Source organism: Monopterus albus, unplaced genomic scaffold (assembly GCF_001952655.1).
Source record: "Monopterus albus unplaced genomic scaffold, M_albus_1.0 scaffold244.1, whole genome shotgun sequence".
Taxonomy (NCBI): Eukaryota; Metazoa; Chordata; class Actinopteri; order Synbranchiformes; family Synbranchidae; genus Monopterus; species Monopterus albus.
In genome coordinates this window covers 34,673-53,843 of record NW_018128124.1, presented here as the reverse complement: position 1 = coordinate 53,843, position 19,171 = coordinate 34,673, and the positions used below count along the sequence as shown (strand labels likewise).

Here is a 19,171-nt window from a genome sequence, read left to right as displayed (position 1 = left end):
AGCCCGTCTTTCTGAGCGCCTGGCTCTTTTGTACACAACAGATACTGTCTTTGTGAATTAAAGCTGTTTGTGCTGAGGTGAGACGAAGGGAGTGACCGAGAGTGTTTGAAACTTGAAGCTTGACTTCAACTGTGTCACCTGTTCACTTTTAATTACGTATTCCTGCACTTTAGTCACTCTAATCCCCCCCCCCACCTTTTAATTGGTTGTAGTAATAATAGCAACTATCACCTCTCATACTTTATCTTTGTTTCTTTTAAGTTTTTTATTTCTTTCTCCACCTTTTACTTCTTAACTGAGCCGTTCTAAAAGACACGGAGAGGGGTGGGCCACTCTGGAAATATTTGGCTCAATATTAATTACTGGCTTTCCTGCATTTTTTTTTCCTTTTTTGGCAATTAGGAGTTCCACAAAGGGCTGAATCTTTACAGGACAAATCAGGCATTCATTCGCAGGGGATCCTTAGCAACTTGCCAGGATACAAGGGAAAGAAAGAGAGCAAGGTGGCTGGAGGGGTGAAAGGGAGGATCCTACTGTGACAAATGATTATGAACATTTATTGATTTCATTAGCATTCATTATTGTGGAGAGGAAACTGGGGCTTGTTTGCACCCTCACTGTGTTTGGGATCAGATAGTTGAGTAGGAGGCTAATAGAGAGCTGCGTCTGTCAGTGGGAGGCTAATTGGCATAAACATTTGATTGTAATATTAATGATAATTTAGGACTCGTTTGACCACAGAGACAGAGGAGTGGGAGGTCGCTTTTAGCCACCCCTCACTCAGTGTTTTGGGGTTGGCGTACACAGTGGGAGGGTGAGGTAATCCTGGGTGAGGGGGTGTCTGGTCTGGGGCTTTGTTTGGTTGATGAAAAAGGTGAGGAGTTTGTGCCACTAGGCAAGACTTTTTATTTTACTGTAGCCTGTCCTGCTTCACTCATTCTCTCTCCTCTTCATTTGTCTTTTTCAGTCCTCTCCTAGCAGAATGTTGGGAATAATCCTATAATGTAAAGCGGTACTAATAGTGATTCTAAAATTACTTATACTTTCAGAGAACACAATACATTTTCACTTTAAGGGTCTGACCAGTGAAACAAAAAGAGTTCAAAGACTAAAATGTGGTGTTTTTATGTTGTGTTTTCTATTTCCTCTGTCAGCCACTCACACAGTCACTCTGTGGGTTTGATGAATTTTCACTTCTCAGAATTAGCACCAATGTCTGGGTCAGCACAGAGCAGGAAAAGGGTGCACAAATATGGAGCAGTTTTTGGCAGAAGAGATTTCATGGCTGTTTCGTGCTACATCACTCATTAGTGTTTTGTTTGGCTCCAGCATTGCATAAGGTAAATTTGAAACAAGGTGGTTTTTGGAGTGGGCGTATTGATTTTAACAATTCATCCAAAGTCTGCGTGCCTGCATACACAGACACACAGACTTCAATCCACATCACAATTTTCCAGTCCCTTAATAATTACCGTGAAAACAGTTGACTCTCTGTCGGTCTCCCTGTGTGTGTTTCTAGACTGATTTCTGCTTGTTTAAACTCTCCTGTCATTTATTTCTACACCAGTTAAAGTTTTCACATGAAAGGGCTGAAGCCTAATGAAATGTAATAAGAGGAAACCTCACGCTGGCACGACATCTATTAACACTGTGCAGTGTTCTTCCCACCCCTTGCCAATGTGAGGACATGTATTTTGCAGTTTCCTATGGTTGTGGCTTTTTAAAATTTGTTTCTGCCAAATTTGGTGTACAGTAAATTAAAAAAACTACAAGTTAAATCCTATACACTGATGCTTTCAGTTTGCTTTTCAATGGTCATATGCACACTCAGCAGCCTCTCTCCCCTATAACACACACAGAGGATATACAGCGTGTCTGTCAGCGGGGTGGCCATTCAACCAGGAGGCCCCAACAAAACCACCACTTAGCCTAGTGCTGGGCCGGCACAAAGAGCCCAGGTCACAGGTCACTTGGAAGGCTGGAGATCCCCACACCGTCTTCTCATGCTTTTTTTTCTCTTTCTCTCCCCTTTTCTCTCTTCTTGGAATCGCCTGCTTCCACCCACCCCCACCCTTCTCCTCCTCTTGTTCCCTCATTCCTTCTCACCCCTTTCTTACAGGTTTTCTGGGCCCATTGTCTGAACGGCCTCTTCCACTCTGTCATCCTCTTCTGGTTCCCCCTTCAAGCCTTCCAGCATGGTAAGTAGCTCCCAGAGTCCTCTGTGGCTCTCACTGGACTCGGTGGATGAGGAGGGAGGACAGTCAAACACACATACCTTGTCTTAATTAGTTCTCTCTTCAGCTGCCCTGTCATGAATTACAAGCATGTGTAGGCTCTGGCAAGAGCGACTGCACTAACAAGCGTATATTCATGTTTGCGCTAGTTCGTGTGCACTGACCTGCTGAAATGCTTTTACACACTTATTCACACTTCATTTTTTTGTAAACAGATTGCTCAAATACAAACCTTGATCCAGTTTAGATTGTGATGTTTTTGTCCAAATAAACAAATATCAGTCTGTTTGTGTGGTCAGTTAAATTCCAGTTTAATTCACTGTGCGTTTAAATGTCCATATAAGTGTATTTTGCATATTTGTGCACATCAAGATGCAAAGTTTTTAGGTGTGCGTACAGAGAGAATGGGGATCTTTGAGCTGGTAAGTCTTGGCTGGCCAGAGCTGAGGACCACACAAGCTTGGGCCTGCTCTCCAAACAAAGGCGCCAAGCCCCTTCACTGTGACTGACAGGCTGTCAGCAAAGCCTCAGCGCACACAGGTCATGTGACCAGCCGGAAGTAAAGGGAAAGGGAGCCTCTCTTTCTTTACTGGCGGTCGCACAGTGCTGATGTTTTAGCTTCAGCTCATCCCAAGTCCATGTCAGCAGTTTGTAGAAATCTACTTGTAAGGTTTACAGTTAATCTCAGTTTTATTGATTTAATTTCTTCTAACCTCTGCTTTAGGAAAAGTATTTTAAAGAGGTTGGATTCTGATTTAGTGACAGGATAAACCATTTTGTCAGAAAAACAGTGGTGTTCTTTCTGTTTCAGCTGTGAATAATTAAGAACATTTACTTTCTTACCATGGTTAAGGCACACCAATTCTCTCTTTTGGTCTTACTGATTTTCATAGAAACACTCAAATAGTTGTGAAAGACAACATTAACATTCCAGGCTCTCTCTCAAAGGGCAGTACTGGAAGCAGCATTTGCCTGAGGTTTTCACTTTATGTCCCTATGGCCTTTCTTACATAGAAAAATGTCTAACAGAGCATTTAACACCAAAGTTCACACTGAATTATACTTAATGCTGTCTGGTTGTTTACTCTTTGGCTGAGCTAATGGAGCTCTGTGTGTTACCCAAGAGATAAAAAGACAGCTTTGGCCCTGAAAGCTCGTGTTGATTCCCTTCACAGATACAGTTTTTGGCAATGGAAGAACTGCAGACTATCTTCTCTTAGGCAACATGGTTTACACAGTAAGTGCACCAGTCTTTTTGACAGGTAGTGTGTTTCTGCTGTGTTAAGAGTTCAGGTGTTTGAGCCAAGTATTATCCATTTTCTATGAATAAACATCTGTTCTACTTCCTTTTCTTGTGCCTGTCTATTGATCCTTACTGTATGTAAAACAAAAATATGTTCTTTGTGAAAATTCAGATATGTGTGGTGGACTTACCATGACTGATTTTAGCACTGGATGGGGATAGTCTTGGTTTAATATTAGAGTGGTTTGTGTCTCCACAGTTTGTGGTCATCACAGTTTGTCTTAAAGCTGGCCTTGAGACCTCATCCTGGACCATGGTAAGTTGATGTCTCTCTCCTCTCTCACTAAGGTTGTGTGATCTCTTCCCAGTTCCTCCATTTTATTTGACCACTGATACTAGTGATGAGTTTTATATCTTCTTGCTATCTCTAAGTCTCCTTATGGTTTGTTCCCACTGTGCTCATAATTGTAAACCCAGTGAAAGGACATGTATGGTATCTCCTTCAACTTATTAAAAGCCAGTCAACGTAAACCTTTAAGCCCCAGATTATGAAGATGACAACAAACAAGTCAGTAAAATGTATAAAACTGTTTTCCCAAGTACAATTTCAGTAGCTGAGTCAAAGTAAAGCTCAAAGTTGTAGTATATATGAAGAGCCTTAACACTTTTTGTTTCCTTACTGTTGTCTGATTTTCCACTAACAGTTCAGTCACATTGCCATCTGGGGAAGCATTGGCTTATGGGTGGTGTTTTTCATTATCTACTCCTCCCTGTGGCCCCTCATCTCTCTGGCTCCGGACATGTCAGGCGAGGTAAACACACTCACCTACTCTCTCTCTCGCTCTCTCTCTCACACACACACACACACACACAGATACAGATACAGACACTCTTTGTCTCACAGGAAAAACCTCATCCAGTACAAAAAAATCCCCTGCTGATATAATTGTCTGTCCCTGATAGACCTGCCGTGCCTTGTAATTCATTTTCTACAGAGAGATGCTGGTGGGAAAATTCACAGTTAAATGTGACACAGGTCTTTGTAAAGAGAGCCAGAGGAGTATAAACCCTCAGACCTCTGGTTTGTGTTGCATAATGACTTAATTGGGCCAATTAGCCCAGTGTTTGTGTTACATTGCCCTCCATCGGCTCTGAGTATCCACAGGTGACACTGAAACAGTGAAGCAGTCTGGAAGCTAAGCAAAGAGAGGTGAGAGTGTATCTGATATCCTTCAAATGTACCCACAACAGTCACCAGGAACAGAAATTCAGTTTAATATGCCCTTTAAAGTTCATTAAATGTTGAGTAGATAGACTGATTTTACACCGTTTTTGAGTTATTTACATGTGAATGCAGTTTTTGTCTTTATGGGTCACCACTGCTAATCAATGGGAGCCTGTTTACCACAGGTGACATTTCCCAGTGCATTCTAGGAATGAAAATGGGGCATCTTTTCATTAGAAAACAATAACACAGCAGGATGCTATTAAAAGAAAGAGCCTGGTACTATGCAACCCGGCAGAAAAAGAACAGACCTACCCCTTACTGTTAGTGCTCTGTGTTTCTTTGCTACAATTCTGCAAACACATACATTCATTATTAGTCCTAAAACGTGATTCGAATACATAAAGGTTACATTAAGGTAGGAAAAACCTAGCCTAACTCTGTTGAAAAGCAACTAGCACATTTAAAGCTCATTAATTAACTCTTTTTACCCTGCTTGTTTCATCTGTACAAACATCTGAGTGTAAAAATGACTCCATTATAAAATGTCAAAATATCTTCTTTATACTTTGCTCTTGTAAATAAATAAAAAACGAGATATAACTTGTTATATAAATGTTGAACTATTCCTTTAAGGATTTCACTTTTTAGTAAAATATTTTTAATTTTTGATCAATTCTTCTGGTTGGATGATTGTAAAACTATATGTTTTATGATGAAAAGCCATTTGTAGAACTTGGTTATTTAAAATAAATGTAAGGTGGATGTTATGTTGTGTGACAAATATTTCACGACTAAGGAGATTAAAACTCCAGCATCATTTGCAGTATAAGGCACAACTTCATTTCAAGAGGGCAGCAGTATTTTTTTATCGACTACAGTAGGTGCTTGTATATGCAGGGCACAATAAATCACACAACTTGACTACAAGATGATGATTTTGCTCCCTCTCACTTGGTTGTACACACAAACATAGAGAGGGTATGGGTTAGCTTCATTCTATACCTTGTCTGTGAAGCCTGGTGCTTTCATCCACACCCTGCAGCACTTGACTGAAGACGGTAATGGCGTCCTGTGGGCGGTAACCCTATGCCCCTGTCCCAGCTCAGAGATGCTAGTACATCATCAAACAGGGATACATCTCTCTGAAACCTGAGAAAGCATCAGAGACACAATCTCCTCTTCCAAGACCTTGTAACTCTGAAGAGTAGGATTATTCTCAACCCTGATACGATACAGCCCCACTTGCAGTATTTAACTACAATGTCCTCTACATATACATACATCTTCAAATATTTTCTTTGTGTTCTACTTTGTGTTTTCTTTGAAGCCTTCTTTTTTACTTGTTGCGTCAGCTTTCTTCTCTCTGTTCTCATTTTGTTAACCTGCCCCCCCACCCCAAAAAAACTGCCCAAGGGCCAGCAACATAACAGACACCAGAACTCCCTTCTCCTCCTGTTTCTGCTCCCACTCACTATCTAGCTCACCGCTTTTAACAGGAGATAGTAAGCAGCACTCTGCTTCATGTGAATGCATTCATCAATGTCAGTTGAGATAATCTTTGGGTGATTTGACAGGACAGGTGCAGGATCCATATGCAAAACGCACTAAAAGTAGCTGGTATGCTTTTTTTCAGGTTTGCCCAAACTGGCTCAGTCCCAAGCCACATATCTCATCTAGTTTTCACCACATAAAAGTCTGACATACTGTAGATTCCAAAGGAAAATGTCAGAGTATTGTGTTAAAGCTGTGTAATCTGCCACACTAAGCAGCTTAGCTTCACCTCAGGTGGTGTCTCGTGTCAACTGGGTCACACTGGCCTGCTGTCTGCTGACTTCGCCTCTGCTGTCAGTGCAGCTGGGTCACTACAGTTTATCTCTTCTCTCTCTCCTTGCTTTTCACACACACCTTTGCCATTTTTCAAGTACTTGTCATCAGCACATGGATTTTACAATTGGCAAATGTGCATTTGATTGTCCCACGGTTTCTGTTCAGTGATTAGAAACCTTTTCTCAGAAGGAAAAGATGTTTGTTGATTTGTAGTGTGCCAGGAATATACTCAGGGCTATTAATGCCAGCCTGCAACATGAGGTCAGAAACAGAAGAAAAAACAATTTCTAAAGCAGCAGATGAAATTAGTTATTATTTTTTTTATTTACAGGCATTGTGTGGCTGTCGGCTGCTCATGACATTTGGCGAGTTTGTGGATTTGCTTTATCCAAACAAGTCTGCCTTTTTCTCTTTTAAGTTACTTTCTTTGGCATTTTTACTTTGATCTGCTTTTTCTTTCACTGAACTGATTCTTTCATAAAGCTTGTTTGCTATCTGTTTATCCATAACAAATTTTAACTTTATAGTCAGAAGACAGGTTTTGACAAATGGAGCCCATTTAGCTAAATGTATAGCATAATTTTCAGTCTCCCTCCTCTCCTTGAAGCCAGTGTGTGCAGTGTTGCCTGGTTAAGGCAGCTGAGTTTAGCCAATAGGAGAATCGGAATGATAGATGCAGACCAAAGTAAAGTCTGAGACAGCATTCATCTTACTCTCCTCCCAGTCTGTGTATTAAAAAGTAGCACAAAGGAGCTCTGTGCATTCAGGAAGTTGGTGTCTGAATATTAACATCTCTGGGATGCTGTACAGCTGGTTGATTGTTGTGAATTTGGCATTTCTTGGTCTTGTTTTCTGAATCTGGTGCATACTGCAGAACCATGTGGTGTATAGTGAAGAGGTGCATTACCTCAGCTCACATTTATCATTAAAATGGCAGGCGTTACCATAATTCAACAAGCTTTTTTAAGGGATGATCAGTCAGGTACCAGATTCCCCTGATCAAGTCCTCCTGGAAAAAGAAACATAAAATACTTTGCAGGTCTGGTAACTATTCTCCCAAAGCTTTCTCCCAAACCTAAAGGATTTATATCTCTCACTAAAGCCGTATCTTTGATGTTCTGAGTTTCCATCCATCCTTTATCTATACTGCTTATCCTGAAGAGGGTCACGGGGAGCTGGAGCCAACCACAGCTGACACTGGGCGAGAGGCGGGGTACACCCTGGACAGGTTGCCGGTCTGTCACAGGGCTGACACTTAGAGACAGACAACCACACAGACCCACACTCACTCCTATGGGCAATATAGAGTCGCCAGTCAACCTCAGCTGCATGTCTCTGGACTATGGGAGGAAACCGGAGTCCCCAAAGAGAACCCATGCCATTACAGGGATAACATGCAAACTCTGCACAAAGGGCCCCGGGTCGGCCCGGGCTCGAACTCAAAGCCTTCTTGCTGTGATGTGACAGCTCTAACCACTGCATCGCTGTGCCACCCATGTTCTGTATTTTTAAATCTTTATTTAAACTGGACAGATTGGCTGAGCATGAAGGGTTTTATCCCCAGGAACTGCCCACAGATACTTTACCTTGAAGCTGCTGAGAACAACCACAGTCTGGGCTGTTAACCACTGAGCTGCTCCACTGCTCCAGCTGGTTAAGCACCTTGCTCCAGGGATCTTCTCCACGCACATTTGACCAGGAATGGAACGAGTGATTTCCAGTCAGAAACTAACCTTTTTCTACTTTTTTAAAAAAGATTATTTTTGCCTCTGTTTGGTAGTTAACAGTTCAGAAATGGACAGGAATGGTGGGGGGAGAGAGAGAGAGGGGCATGACACGCAACAAATGTCCATCGCTGGAGTCTATCTGTGGAAGTTGTGTTATATGGTATGTGTGTTAACCCCAGAAATCCACACGACAGCTTCTTTCAGTCTAGTCTTGCGTCTATTCTGTATGTGTGGCCATGAGGCGGATCAGTGGCCTATCAAAACACACTCGTCCATGCCAGCGGCCACTACTGTCTGTCCAGCCAGACAAGTTTATTAGTTTGTACAGCCCCGCTTCCCCAGACCTCTTTCACCCCGTTCAGCTCCCAGGGGCCCCCTGGTATGAGACATCGCTATCATCCACTGATCCAGCTGACCCCCACTTGTGGACAGGGAGTTTTTCCAGATGCCTGAAGACAAACATTTGTTGATTATAATTGGCCAGATTTGTTTGGATTTGGAAACTTTGACATCAAATTAGAGAACTAACAGTGAAATAATGTGATTTGTTTACAGCAGGTTAATTACCATCATATAGATTCTGTAGAGTTTTCACATTTTTACTTAATGTTATTGCTAGTATTACTGAATTCCTTGATAAACATGAGATTTAAATTATCACTCCTTTCTGTAGTGTACATTATTTGTGGCTCAAAATTGTGAAAGACTGGTGGTTTATTTTTTCAAATTCTTTCGACTTTGACTTAATATGTACTGTATCACTGGTTTATTTTCAAAATATTCTCAAGACAGCTTAAACACCCCCATTAAAATGCATGATACACTGGAGGAAAATGAAAATAGTTCATTGGACTTGTGACAAAAAAAAACAGTAAATGTTTCCACAAGGGCTGCATACTTTTGAAATTGACATGAAAATATCTCATGCTTCAATGCATTCTCCCTCGTCACATTCATTTTCAGCCCCCCAGGCACCACAGAAAACCTCTATTCATTCGTGTCCCATCTTAAACTGTATGAAAATGTCATTTTTGATTTCCTGTCATGTAGGATTTCCACTTCCCCAGTGTTTTGTCTGACATCAAAGTCACTTTGGAGGTAATGGCTAACAGATTAGCTAATTTGAACCAGCCTGAACACTTTGATAGTTTGACACTGATCTGTGTATGTGTGTGTGCATGCATCCTAAGGGTCCTGCCTGTGTCACATTACAGGAAAGACACTGTCAAAGGGCCCCTGCAGTTTAAACAAGTGGCGCATTACAATTCAGGGTGCGCAGGTTTTGCACTTTGACATGTAATGACAGATTGTTTCAGTGCACCAGGCCAAAGCAAACATCATGCGCACAGAAAGCTGAAAGCTTTCACCCTCACCAGGGCAATACACTGTCTCCCCACCACGCTAGACCCAAACAACCTCATGACATGGCCACAGCTTTGTGATTTGTAATTTAGATCATCACAGACAGTTGTCTGCTGCTAATGAATAGTATTTTTCCAACCAAGAAGTAGTTTCTTGAGATGCCTGCTGTGATTTAAATCTGAATTGCATCATATCCAAACGTGTGTTTCTTCCAGAATGAAACATTTTTCTCAGTTACGATCACAGCTGTATTTGTAGATTTTGCATAGTGGCTCAGTGTGAATTTTATTACTTTACTGTATTAAAAATAAACCACCTGCTCATTGTTTATAATTGACAGGAGTTATCTGACAGCAAAGAAAATCTCTGTCTGTGAACTTTTATTCAACTTGGCTGACAATAAGCATATGTTGCAGACAAAAATAAGATTTTTTCAAAATCAAGAATATGGGAATATTTTTGTCTTTAGTCTGATGTGCCCTAGCAGGATAATTACAGGGTAGTGATGTTAGTGAAGTTTTGGATTATAGGTTTTTCTTCTATTAATTTGCATTTGAAGGTTTCATTTTAGCAGTAATTTTGAGGTGGTACAGTTAACAGATGTTTTCATTATCAGTCATCTGTCAGTTATTCTCTCGATGAATCGTTTAGTCTATAAAATAAGAGCCAATAGTGAGTGAGATTCTACAATCATGCTAGCAGCTCTGTGGGGATGTACTGCAGTATGCTGCTGTACTTTAAGCTTTCTCTGAACCATCTAAAATCACTGGCAAAGACAAATGGCTCATGGTTTTTAGAGTTGTTTCTGATGCTTATTATGTTAATTATGTTAATGATCTCTACAAACAGTCAATCAAAGTGGGACTTAGATGTGTTAAGCTTAAACTCTGATAATTACAGCTCTTGTGCTTCGCTGACACCCTCTTACACCGAGTGGCTGTTGTATCGAAGGTATTATTAAAAGCAATTCAGATGACAGTCCTGTGTCTCCTGGTGATGTAGCGACAGGCGCTCTCAGCACAGCACACAGCCGAGCTGCTTCCCTCTGAAAAGAGATACCACTGTGTAAACACACCACAGGTACACTGCTTCCTCCACCCTCAAGGGCAGAGAGGTGGAGACATCCAAACAAAAACATGGTATCGTTTAGTCACTGAGGATTAACTAACTTTGAGCAAGTTATTTGGGCTTCTTTTGTCATGTATGTGTCTTATTATACAGCACTACAGAGGATGATAATGGTCGTTCTTTATCAGGTGTTTCTTCTTTTTATCTGAGTGGTAGTTGAACTCTACATGGTCTACAATGACCTGCCAGTAAGTGTATCTGTGTGTGTGTGTGACAGGCGACCATGATGTTCAGTTCAGGGGTCTTCTGGATGGGCCTGTTCTTCATCCCAGTCACCTCGCTGGTCTTTGACGTGGCCTACAAAGTGTGAGTCTTCTCTCCTCTTTCCTTGCTCTTCATCACTCCAGTACAGGAAATTCCTCCAGAATCTCTCAGATCTCCTGAAGAAATTCCTGCCTGAGTTTTTGTTCAGGCTTCAAGGAAGTCCAGCATGTTAATTTTGTGAATACTGTATGGGGAATGTTTGTTTCTGCCCTGGGTTTGTTTGACATCAGCCCATAGTAGATTCAAGGTGTCAGGAGCAATTTGCAAATGTATTTCCTGATGTTTTCAAAGTGGTTTGAATTGCTCAGTGGGGTATTTTAATATCGGTCTATAAAAGGTCCTTCATATCAAAGCATCTGATGCTTGATTTATAAAATACTGTTTATCTTACAGAGTGAAGAAGGCATACTTTAAGACCCTGGTGGATGAGGTGCAGGAACTTGAGGCTGCATCCAAAGACCCTGGAGCAGCGGTGCATGGAAAGAGGTACGGTTACACACCACTTCATCATTCCTGTCTTTATTTTACTTTGATTTATGTAATTTTACTAACCTTAGGTTTTGGCACTAAGTAAATCAAAAACAAGTTGTTTCATAAACAAGTAGGTGAAAGTATGTTGTCCTAATGAAAATGAAGCCATAAGAGCGAATGTATCATCTAAAGACATCGGTTGTGTTGGAGAATTCAAATAACAGTTTTCTTAAAATATCAGTTTGTTTTTGATTCCTGTTTTCTGTTATGTATTGACACATTTAAAGTGCAGTGTAGATTTATACTGAAGACCCACTGTGTAAATAAGCAGCTACATCTTTCTCCAGCAATATGCATGTAATTATTCCAAGGTGCACTTTATTTTCCTTTGTACGTTTACATTTATATTGTCTCACTATCTATAACATCACATGGCCCAACACTGGCAGGGCCAGAGTCAGTGTCTTGGCTTTTATTTTTTGGTACACAAAGTAGAATCATCCATAAATCTATCATCCAAATAACTCAGAATTTCAAAAATACTCACAGATTCCAACAGTATTTCTTATGTGGAACGGAGAAATCTTGAAAATTGCTGCTAAATTGCAGGAGTTTAACTGTAATGTCACTAATCCCCTTTTTTCTCCCAAATAATGAGTGTCTCCTGTTAGAGCAGCCGTCCTCTAATATTAAAGCCATCTATTATAAAAAGCGTATTAGCTCAAGCAGGTCTGCGCTGCTCTCTGGGGTCTGAGGCCTGCAGCAGGCAGTGTGAGATCTCCTGCTGGCTGAAAGTGATCCTTCGGCCTGGCAGCCATCCCGGACCCAGCAGGCTGCAAGCACGCGCATGCAGAAACAAACATGTAGAGATACAAACACATGGATACATGGCTGGTTTTTGCATATATGCTTTTAGGAGGACCCCTGTATGCACACAAAGACGCGCATACACATAGAGGACACTTATACACATGAGTTAGCTTTACCGTACACAAATGCCTTTTGGCCAGCTTGCTGTTTCAGGTATTTCACCTCACACAAACACACTTTGTTCTTTTTCCAGAGCCTTGTCTATCTATGTGGTGTTCATCTTAGCTGGTAGAGCAGTTGGCATATCTGTCAACTCTGGAGGCGCTTGGACAAAACCTTGACGTCATGGGTAAATTAATCTGCCTGTGGTGCTCAGCATGCTACTAACACACCATCTGTTTGTGTGTGTGTGTGTGTGTGTGTGCGCGCAGTTTGACGGAGAGGGCCCAGCTCCTGAAGAACGTCTTCAAGAAGAGCACGGTCAGTTTGTACCGGTCTGACTCTATGCAGCAGAACCTGCGCCGTGAGTTACAGTGTTTCTTTCTTTCTCTTGCTCCCTAACTTCTCTCTCACTCCCTTTCTTTATAAACTTGCCTCAAGATGGAGGCACCGCCTACTGTAGATTTATCAGTTTAACAATCTGCTTCTTCGTCAGGGAAACAGATCACGCGTCATTATTCCTCCTCTGACACATGCTGTATCTCCAGAGTAGCTCACCCTTCATCCCAGGGAGGCAGTAACACTCTGCTCCTCTTCATAAATACTCTGCTTTAACCAGATGCAGGAAACACATGTCAGTAGTTGTGTCGGCAAACAGCCCACAGTTCCTAACCTAACACTAGGTCTACCCAAAACAACTGCTATTGCTAATCCACTATTTTTTAGTCATCTGAAAGGTATAAAGGTTTGTAAAGTATCTAAAGTTGGCAGCGAAGGAGTTGTCAGTCTCTTAGTCTGGTTTATCAAGATTTAGGTAACAATTTTGTTAATTTTCCACTATTTTATGTTTTACATTCATTTTCAGTTTTTAACATACGACTGTTTGGAGTAGGACGACATAAAATACTAAAATACCTAAAACTCTGTTTGGGCAGGATGTGGGTCATAAAAGTATTTCCCATCCTTTCCCGGAATAAAACTTATCATTCTTGATCCCTGACACTCAGAAAAAGTAAAACTAGTTCTATGGTATGTACAGAAAACCTGAGATACACTTCTGAAATGCAAAGTGCCTTTTTGGATTGGGCTTAAATTACTGGAGGACCGATAAGATTTCCACAAAGAGTAGGTAACTAGGGCTGTAATTATTACTGGGGGGTGTGAAAAATTAAGACATATTTACTCTGGACAAGATTAAAACTGATGGTGATATTGAAATAAATAAATCTTGTTCAAATGGGCTTTAGAATTAAAATGTCTATAGTAAGACACTGACCAAGTCTAACATTTGTGTAAGTAACTTTACTTGATCTGTTTGTTTGCTGTTTATTTTTCTATGTCCTGTTTTGTCTTATCAGTTTTTTGTTTTGTTTTTTTTTTTGTTTGTCTCATAGGTGGGGATGAGACCTTTGTCATGTGATACCTTTTTAATTTCATTATTCAAACCTCACCTTGTTTAAAACTACAGCCCCCTTTAGCTCTCTTATAGATGCCTCTGTCCCCGTCTGCTTCTAACGTTGACTTCCTGTTCTTGCACTTGTGTGCCTGCTGTGTCCTGAGTTGAGTTCAGTAGATAATGATGAAATGTTGGGCTGTTATTCCCCCACAATGCGCTCGCCTCAGCGGGGTCCTTTGAACTTGCCCGCTGGCCTCCAGGTACTGACCAATCATTTGACACCTGAAGGTGAGTCAGGGGTCAGAGGTCAGAAAGCAACCCTGTAGGAAAGTTTAGGTAGTAGATCATAGGGCTGCTTTGATACTGTAGAGGACATTTTGGGGGAGCTGTGATTATGTTTTATTTAACTTCTTTTTGTGTATCATTTTATTTGAATCTATTTTAAAGGAACTGATGTGCTTTCTTGGGGTGCTTCACATTGGAAGAGCAGTGTCACTCATGTATGTGCACTAAATATGGAACTACAGCCTAGCCAGTTTGTACCTCTCGTGTATTAGCATTATTGTTACACTGATGGCACAGAACTAAGTGTCCATTTGTGAGGAAAAAAATCCATACACTGTTAGATAAAAACAACTTATTTTCCATTTGATTCATAATCCAAACATAGATACTAGTGGTTGCTACCTGGCCAGGAAACAGTGTGGCAACTTTGGAAATGGGTTAAACATCTTTTTGATTGTGCAGCGGACAGATTTATTTTCACCCAGATGGTTAAGAAGAGTCTGGATGGTGACCGTGTGTTTTTAAACGTTGGATAGTTATCATTCAGACGAGAGGATGTTGTGACCATGATTCGAATGTAACTGAAGCGCAAAGTAGGGCTAGCTAAAGCTAGCAGATGCTTAGCTTAGCATAAAGACTGGAAACAAGTGTAAACAGCTACTGTAGTCTAGTTTTCTCAGAGACTAAGAAGTCTGTTTAAGTTCACCAATTAACATGTTACGTCTCATTTGATTCATACAAAAACCCAGTTGTATAAACAGCAGTTTTTGGCTGTTTCCCCATTTTAAGTCTTGATGCTAAGCTAAGCTGACGAGCTGGTGACAGTTCCCTTATATTTAATGCAAACAGACAGAGTGGTATTGATCTTCTGGTCCAACTCTCAGCAAGAACCCGAACATATTTCCCAAAATTTTGAGCTATTGCTTTAAGTTTTGTTTTTAATTGTTTATTCAGTTGTTTTATGTGTGTTTCTTTATCCATTTGAAGTTGTTTTTCTTACATTAATCAGTGTGACCTTAGTTTTAACTGTGTCAAACCTTTTTTCAGATGGGTATGCCTTCTCTCAAGATGAAAATGGTGTGGTGTCTCAGTCTGAGGTCATCAGAGCATATGACACCACCAAACAGAGGACCAACGAGTGGTGAGCTGCCGGCCAGCCCGGAGCCGCTTCAGCCCTTTCTAAAGGCGACATTTAAAGCCGAGATGCAAATATGTGCCCAAGCACTGAGGGGGATTCCTGATGCGAGTATGAAACGGATAGAGCAAAGTGACATTTGTAGTCTTTGAAAAAGGAAAAAAAAAAACAAGGAACAAAACAAAACAAGTTCACAATCAGTTGTAGTTGTATGTCCAGCACACATGATGAGCACCGTGCTTTCTTAGCAGTCTGTGGTCTGAAGTTCTTCACTGTTGTCACTCGGTTTGTCCGGGTGAACGTCACCTATCTACTGGTTTAAAGAAAGGCAGTATTAACAAAAACCATCGTATCAAATTAAAGTCAAGCTCAAACACTGTTCTTATAAAAGTTAAAACACTGGATGACAATTTGTTTTAGAGGATCTGAAATTGTGAAAAATTGCCAAAGAGCGGTCATTTATACAACCATCCAGGAGTAATCACACTCCTGGGTGTGCTCCAGCACTACATGGACCACTTCAGAGCAGACATTTGCAATGTTTTAATTTTCTTTTTACACCTAAGGAAGCATGTGCTGTGTGATGCCTTATATCGGCATTGTTTCTTTTAAAATGTTTTTTTTTTTTTACTTAGCTTAATTTTGAAGTATATTGTGCCTGGTTTTATTTATTTTTTACCTTATTTTATGAAGCTGCTTCCTGCAACATACAGTAGTCCTGTTTCAACCATTTTCTTCATGGAAGCATTCCACACTTCACTCCTGTCTCAACATTCACAATGGTGCCTAGGTAGAAGTAAAAGACGGCCAAGAATATTTTACCCAGTTAGCTTAGACCAGTACTCCACAAACACATACTGAAGACAATTTGCTGTCTCCCCAACCACAGTCTTGCACTCATTCTGTGTTAAAACTACAGAGTGCCTTGTGGCACATGTAAAAATGAAGAATTGTTCCTGTCGAGGAGAAGAGGAGGCTCTCTCATGGTCGTGTTGATGCTTAAGGTGATGATGGTATTTCCCTTAAAATGGAGATTTAACCTTCTAACATAAGTGCCATTAGCTTAAGGAAGGGGGAGAGAAATATTAGCCAGGAAAACTTCACGACAGTATCAAAGCTACTTTGTCTCTATAGTTATTTTGTGGATTTGTATTTTTATATTGGAGATGTATGAATTTTGCATTGACTGGCTTTGTAATGAATTGTCTGTAACCTTTTGTTTTTCGTTCTCATAACCTGGCAGGAGAGAATAGATCGAATAAGGAAACTGAGCTGTGTTAAATGTCATGTTCTTATTAATATTAATATTGTTGCAGCTTGATTTACTTATAATTGACTATTTACTGTCTGTGTGATTGCTTTTTCTCCCTATGGGAGATCACATTTCTGACGGTGTATGAGTATGTGTGTTGGTTTATTACCTGCATGTGCATGTGTTGTATGTGTGTGAGTGTGTGTCTCCTCTGCTGTGGATAATGTCTACGTACTGTACGCACTGCATGTCTGTGTCCTCTATGTGAGACTGGGAGTTCAGTCCTGGTGTACTTTGTTGATTGTGTGTGTGTGTGTATGCGTGTGTGTTGACGCTTGCTCCAGTTGTCTGTCTGCATGACCCCAGGTACTACTACTGCAATGTGCTGATGCATGGCCCGTATGGGATAGTGTGTGTGTGTTGGTGTCTGGTATGACTGTGTGTGCGCTTGTGGTCAAACTCTCGGTCTTGACTGTGGAAGTTTTGGATGCCCAGCTCGCTTCAACTAGAGATGTTGCACAATGCACTCAATGTACCTTCTCAGTAGTGGTTATCTGGTCTTATCTTCTTTCACTAAAGGATTTCTCTTGAGTGTACATGTCTGTATCTTGCTTTCTTCATGCACTGTACCTCTGATTTACAGGGAGGCTCTTCTGTGTTTCTCGGTTTGGTGAGGGTTCGTGATGATTTTTTTTCTTTGCTGGTCGTCTGTGTTACAAATATTTGGTTGTCATCATGTCGTTATTGTGGAAGGCTCAGACTTTAGCTTTCTTTTTTCGGAAAACATGAAACGCGTTGTTTGTGAAAGCCGTGAGCTGCATGGATGGGAAACACACACTGTTCTCTGAAGTGTTAACTGTACTACTTCGAATCTTCCTCAAGTGTTGATCACTTTACAAAAGAGAAAATACACACCTTTAACTTTTCTTTACAGTATTCATTTCTTTTCTGTTGTTTTGTTCAGTGATTGTTCTGCATGTTGGGACTGCGAAATTATAAGTGTTGTCTTACTGCCATGAAGGACTACTGAATAAACTTCACAGTAATGAAGGATAAATGTGAACATTGTTGCTAATTCTTCTGTTTTCACATTTGTAATCACTATCATCTTGTGGCTGTGGGTCGACAAACAGGACAGAGAAGTTAAACAGGAAAAGTTAGAATGAAACATCAGACTGTGAGCAGAATGTATTGCTGAGATGTTTAGATGACCGCCTACTCATGTTGATTGTCTGAAATCCCAGACAGACCGTAATCTGTTCCTATAAGAGATGATTAAAAGTGACCCAGTTGGACTTTAATTTCATGTTCATAAGATTATATTTTCTAATAAATCAATGAAAAGGGATTTTTTTTTCAGGAGCAAATCAGAAGACAATATATTGTTTTGACCTTTCATAATTCATCTAGAAAGCAAAAATACCAAATTTCCAGTTGTTCCAGCTTTTCAAGTGTGAGGATTTTATGTTTTTCTCCTTTTTTATAATAACATAAATTAGATATCTTTGAGTTTTATGCTATGGGCCAGAGAAAACAAGACAAGTGTGATTTAATAATACAGAGAACACTCGCTGAGCAGAAATACAGAAGAGCAGCTGCTTGTTTACTGCTTCATCCTTCTTGCTCCAACTCCCTGAAATATCTGAAGCCAATGCAATTGCAAAAAAAAAAGGTCTTCTTTTGCAGACACAGTTATGGTCAGCGCTAAACTTAGTGACAAATACTTTGTTTCCTGTGACTGCTTCAGAATAAAAGCCTGTTTTTCACCAGGTCACTGCTTTTACTGTAAAGCAGCAGCAGTAGAAATGTTCAGCTTGTATTAACAGAAACCTAATTTACTTCTGACACATCTGAACGCTGATGAAATACCAACAGTAACACTAAATTACATGCACACTTTGTTTCCCATGAATTCCTCATGTGTAGGTGAGTGTTTGAATCCAACACAGTAATGGTGGGCCCAGCCACTAACAATACAACCTGCTGTATAAACTGGGAATTACAGGATCCAATTACACTCAATGGATATTGTTGGAAAAAAAATTCTGGCCCAAAATAGGGTTTGCTTTCATGACTATAACTTTAATGTGTAATGAATGTTGTTACTACAGTGATTTAAATATAAGAGCGATGTCGCTATGAGGGAAAAAACAACGCTGACTTTTGATTAAAACTATTCAATAGAATAAAGTAACTGCCTTCAGTACTAATGATAATTTATAAAAGAAAGTGGCAAATTTTCCAAGGCCTGGCAAAGACTAATTTTAGGAATTGATTCAGGAATTGTCATGAAAACTGGACAAACTGTGCTCTTCTGTTCTGGATTATGACACGGAAGTCTGAACCGACAGCTGCAAGTATGAACAAGACCCGAGGAAATTAACACTGGAACCTGACAAATACTAATCATGGAGGTTGTATTTGGTGACAGTGAGAGGATGATAACCAGCCTTAGGGGAGCCCTGAGTGTAGCAGAAAACATCCTCAGAATGAGCAGTTTGCAGGTTTCATGAGACACGGCTTGCCAAGTCTATTTCACGGTCAGATAACCAGAAAACAGACCAGTCTTTGTTGAGGTTTAGCCATACCTGTTGGTGCAACCTAAACCTCTGTTTCTGGGGTGAGTTGTTTTTACCACTGTGACCATGCC

The 19,171-nt window shown here is 40.5% G+C and overlaps 1 protein-coding gene across 4 annotated transcripts in view; it reads left to right on the top strand.

Annotated features, from left to right (window-relative positions):
• The window catches only part of atp8a1 (ATPase phospholipid transporting 8A1), a 98,209-nt gene extending 80,637 nt beyond the window's left edge, over positions 1 to 17,572 (top strand). For all 4 annotated transcript variants that reach the window (XM_020620640.1, XM_020620637.1, XM_020620639.1 and 1 more), the window contains 8 exons: positions 2,120 to 2,198; positions 3,410 to 3,471; positions 3,737 to 3,793; positions 4,182 to 4,289; positions 10,967 to 11,055; positions 11,407 to 11,499; positions 12,726 to 12,817; positions 15,182 to 17,572. In XM_020620640.1, the coding sequence (XP_020476296.1) occupies positions 2,120 to 2,198; positions 3,410 to 3,471; positions 3,737 to 3,793; positions 4,182 to 4,289; positions 10,967 to 11,055; positions 11,407 to 11,499; positions 12,726 to 12,817; positions 15,182 to 15,279 (678 nt within the window). In that variant the 3' untranslated portion in view covers positions 15,280 to 17,572. The remainder of the gene's footprint in view (positions 1 to 2,119; positions 2,199 to 3,409; positions 3,472 to 3,736; positions 3,794 to 4,181; positions 4,290 to 10,966; positions 11,056 to 11,406; positions 11,500 to 12,725; positions 12,818 to 15,181) is intronic.
• Positions 17,573 to 19,171: the final 1,599 nt, after the last annotated feature.